The sequence below is a fragment of the Lygodium microphyllum genome, chromosome 22 (assembly GCF_053477565.2).
Source record: "Lygodium microphyllum isolate KBCC chromosome 22, Lygodium_microphyllum_v1.1.10, whole genome shotgun sequence".
In the NCBI taxonomy this organism is placed as follows: domain Eukaryota; kingdom Viridiplantae; phylum Streptophyta; class Polypodiopsida; order Schizaeales; family Lygodiaceae; genus Lygodium; species Lygodium microphyllum.
The window spans coordinates 93,694,619-93,699,678 of NC_141156.1; the positions used below are offsets into that span (position 1 = coordinate 93,694,619).

The 5,060-nt window shown below is 38.3% G+C and overlaps 1 protein-coding gene across 1 annotated transcript; it reads right to left on the reverse strand.

Annotated features, from left to right (window-relative positions):
- Positions 1-1,094: 1,094 nt before the first annotated feature.
- On the reverse strand, positions 1,095-1,441 carry LOC148017415 (uncharacterized). The gene has a single exon (XM_087662747.1). It carries the CDS (start codon positions 1,386-1,388, stop codon positions 1,095-1,097), a length of 294 nt encoding a protein of 97 aa, XP_087518873.1. The 5' UTR covers positions 1,389-1,441.
- Positions 1,442-5,060: the final 3,619 nt, after the last annotated feature.

Genomic DNA, 5,060 nt, shown 5'->3' on the forward strand with positions numbered 1-5,060 from the left:
GACAACTTAAAAGACTGTTAGTTACAATTTATTAATGTGAAACGATGCTTTTAATGAATCTCAAACTTCGATACCCAGACTCAGGCCTCTAAATGCATATTCATTGATTAAAAATTAAGTGTGTGTTGAGCACCTTTTATGTAGTGCATGCTAAGTGAACGACGGATTTGTTTTTAATTTATTAGAAAAATGTGTGTTTGGTGTGAGCACGCATGCCATGGTAGTGTTTTAGGAATCATTTTAAAAATTATTCGTGAATTTTGGGATAGCGAAAAATAAAAAATAGAAAGGGAAAAAGAAAAGTACTTGGAAGTGGGTATGTGTATATGCAATGAAATGGAATGCACACGTCTCAATCCCAAGATGCAAGTTAGCAGTCCAAAAAGGAAAAAACCACGAACTGAAAATGATGTGACACGTTGTTACTCAAGCGGTGAACAAGAACTAGCCTCTCTCACAACCCGATAACAAGATGTAAAGGAGTGCCGGTTAAAGTATTTGATCTTGTTGAATGCACAACTCAACTAGAAAAATTTAAATATTCGATGAAACTCACAACCACACAAGACAACTCACAAAGAAAATATCTAAAATTTTGACAACAACCAAATAAATTATATTCTCATATCTTGATAGCCTTGATCTGAAGCTTGACACCACAAAGTCTAACTTCTTCCTTTTCCACAATAGCACATCCAAAGATCTCTTGCATGCGACCCTCCTCTCACATCTCTCACAATATGACAAGAAAATACAAGGGAAGGGGGGCCCTACCACTCTCCTCCCCTTTTATAGTTTTTCCATCCTCTCTTACATTGAAGAAGTGTTTGCTTTTCCCAAAAAGGCTTAGGCTTTTTTACAAGGTGGAACGTTAACATGCTAAGGCACACTATTTTTTTAAACTTTGAAAGTTTAAGCTTTATAAAATAGCCTTAAAAGCTATTAAAACTCCATGCTTTGCTTTTTCTTTTACGCGTTTGTTTTGGCTCGTGAGATGATTCTTGTTTTTTGAAACTATCCTGCTCGTCCAGAGGCCGCATTTCTCTCTATCTCTCTCTCTCTCTCTTATCGCCTCTTCTCTGATCTTTAATCCTTCAACCCTTCTCAACAGTAACCCCTTTCCAAAAGGCAACATGGTCTTTGATGTTGGTGGCAGCGGGCTTCGGAGAAGGGTCAAACCAGGCGGCATCCTTGTTCTGCTTGCCATCGACCTCGATGGTGTAGTAAGAGGCCTGGCCCTTCCAGCCGCAGGTGGTGTGGGTTGAGCTAGCCTTCATGTACTGCATGTGGACAGACTCTGGGGAAAAATACACATTCCCTTCCACCATTTCGTACTTGTCTGTGGAGGCCAGGATGGCCCCATTCCAAGTAGCCTTGGCACTCGCCATCACAAAAGAGTACAGGATCTCTCTTCCTCTTCTTGAATCTTCTCCCTCCCTGCCTCTCTGTCTATTGTATATTCTTGATACTTCACGTACATTCATCTTATTTCGCATGTCATATACATAGGCTTCAAGAGCATTCTTCTTATCTTTGGTCTCTTCCATAATCTGATCCCGTAGAGGAAGCATCATGGAGCTCGGCCTTCCACTCTTTCAGCATCTGGTTTACCTTCTCTTCTAGAAGAGCCACATCAGAGGTCATATTCTCCTTTTGGGCCTGCTGTAAATCACAAAACATGCCATGCAGATCGTCCACCCGGCTCTTTGCTTTGGCCTTGAACATCTGATGATGGGCACTCTACTTGCCTCCGCTACCCATCATCTGGGCTACTTGGGGGTGTAGTAAACTCCTCATTTACTTGTAGCTCTTCAAACTTGGTAAAAGTGACAATGACTCAAATAGTGGAATCAACAGGAATGGCAACCTTAACAGGGAAGGTTCCAGCAGGAAACTTTGTTGTCAGAAGCTCCCTGAGGCGACGAATGGCTTTGACTTTATTGGCCAGAATATCTAATAGTGGAAGTAGCTCCTCAATTTTGAGAGGAAAATTAGGTGTTAGCCAAAGCACAAGCCGTAGGCCCTTCTTGTACTCATTCTCTGCACTGCCATCATTACTTAGGATGACTTTTTTCTTCTGCATTGGCTCCTTATTTGCAAGCTTCTTACCATCCTTGTCCTTCCGAAACATGTACCCTTCTTCCACCCTAGAATTGGATAGGCGGTCATCAACGGACCTGCGACCTCTTTGAACCCGATTTTTCTTGTGATCTTCACCATCCCTTAGAAGATCACTAACCTTTTCATCAACACACAAAGAGCTTCTTGGAGGAGCTATCTTTTTAGGGCCCTCCTTCATGTTGTACCTGCCCCAACCAAACCACCCTTTCTTGTCATCTTTAAATTCAAGGTCCAGACCAGATGCAGAACTCATGCGTGGAGCATCATCCTTTATCCGAGGCTAAAGAGAATTCTTTCCTTTCCGTTTTGATTTCTTATCTTCGCTTTTTCATTTCTTGATGATAAAAAATACTTCCTTTTTATTATGGAAAATTCAATTTAGCTTTAAACTTGACTATTGATTCTTGAGTATCCACGTGTGCGCATGATAAAAAACATAGAATTAAGAATACACATTGAATCATTAAGCAAATTAAGTATGTTACAGTGAATGATCCATCTCATCTTCAATGAGATCAACCCTTGCTAAACTATCTACTTCTAGGTCTATGTTACTAAGAGGTAACAAAACAAATAAGTCTATCCCACTATCAGATGTGTTGCTATATTTCTCAATAACTTCATCAATATCATCGACAATCACATTATTGTCCTCTTCTGCGTTTCCTTGAACATCCTCACGAGGTTCATCTTGTTCTATATCACTCATATCATCCATTATGGTGTCATCGTGTACATCATCATTAATTGTTGGATTGTCATCTGCTATCTTTATGTCGGTATTATTACCATATATTGGTTTTGAATGATTAGATACAGGGATGACATACCACCATCGGTTATTGTTTACCATTGGATGATACACAACTTGTATTTGAAAAAAAAAAGTAAAAAACTTAAATATTTATTATATTGTGTATATGTATCACATGTATACATATAAAAAAATTAGCTTTTGCATATATACCTGCTCGCATTATTGAGATAGTACTAATGTGTCATTCTTGTTTTGGTGAAATTTTGTAGAGTCAATGATTACAAAACCACTTGGATGACATCTGATTGTGCAATGCTCATCATTTGTTACCACTTCTTTAAACCACTTCACATCCAGTACATATATAAAAAATCGTCTAAAGTCAAGCTTCAAAATATCTTGGATCAAGCCACAATAACCTTCCATGGTACTATTGGCATCCTTGAAGTGAGCAAGGACACCACAATCTTGGGTATTTCTCTTTTCATCTATACGTTGAGTTCGAAGATGTTTACCCTCACACCAAATAGCATTGAATAATGTGCACTAGTAGTAAAAGATTAAGATCAAACATGTCAATTATTTATATAAAATATAACTTATAGAAACAAATTAATTGATAGTATATCTCACCTTTGATAAGCAACCTTGTGGGTATTCCCACTCTTCTTGAGATATATTAATTTCCTCCTCTTTTTCCATTCTCTCAATTTCCTCATGTAACCAATATATATCAATATGACGTGGGAGTACATTTAGATGATCTGGAAATGAGACATTACGTCCATATCAGGTGCGAAATGCTTGTCTTTCGCTTTTTCTTCTTGCCCTTGCTTCATTATATAGTGTCACCCGTTTGCTCATTACATCACTATTGAGCACACAAAAACTATTTAACTTACAAAGTTCTTCTTTTGTTAACACTTTACTCATTCCTTTTCCTTGAGGTATGGAAGAGGTCATCCTCAAGTCTTCATCATCTTTCCATAGTCGTGGTTGAGAGGGGTCCACTTCAGCAAGATATTCAGAGATATAAACAAGGGATGATTGCACTAACCAACCCTCAGCAATGCTTCCTCAGGCCATGCTTTTTGCCTCACAAAATCTTTCAAGGTTTTCATGAAGCACTCAAGAAAAAACATCCACCTTGCATGAACTGCCCCACAAACTGTGATCTCATCAATCAAATGTATGAGTAAATGTAATTGAGTAGTCAAAATGGATCGAGGAAAAATTTCCTCCACCAAACAAACCACCTCAACAGATAATACTCGAGCATCTTGCAATGTGTTTGGATCAATTTCCTTCGAGCTCACGTATCTATCATGATGTATTTGACAATCGTTTATTTTTTTGTAGAAATTCAAAGATATATAATGAAAAAATACAATGTTTATGTACCTCACAAGCTCTCCCATCTTGTAAATGATATCACATACATCTTTGGATACACAATGGGATATGCTAGTAAGAAGTACGAACTAAATGTAAACAATATTCATAGATCAAATGATTAGTTGAGGAAAAAGTCATCATACCTCAAAGTTTACATATAGTTACTCCACTAATTACTATATTCATGGTTAGAGATACCCTTACTTGAATCATTTTGTGCCAATCGTGGGACTTCAAACCAGATAGTTGCTCCACTCCTCTTTTCTTTTTCTTTATGAAGGCTCCCTTGAGACATCTCATACATCCTATGGGTGTTCGAAAGCTACATATTTGTTCCTTCACTATTTTTTCCTCGTTCTTTGACAACATCCAAGGTGCATGGGGTAGCTCAATCTTTCCTCTGGGTCTAATGCATGGACAGGCTCGTCTCATGCGACCAATGTTACGTAAATCCTCCCTTACATTGACTGAATCATGAGCCCCTATCAAGTGATCCTATAATGTAGATACCTATCAAGTGATTTCAAAATAGAACAATTAATATTATGATTCATAAGCCAAACTAAATTGATACCTACTTCAATAATGCATTCAAACTGACATTACTCCATCCATAAATTGTTTGCAAGTTAAGTATCTCGAGGGACGAACGAAGAACGGAGTATGTACAACCTTCATACAACGGAGTAGATGACGCTACGTATAGTGGGTCATCTGGCTTCGTAGAGTGACCTTCTCCCTGAACCGGTTGCGAAAATAGATGGTGTACCATGTTGTCCAAAATCTC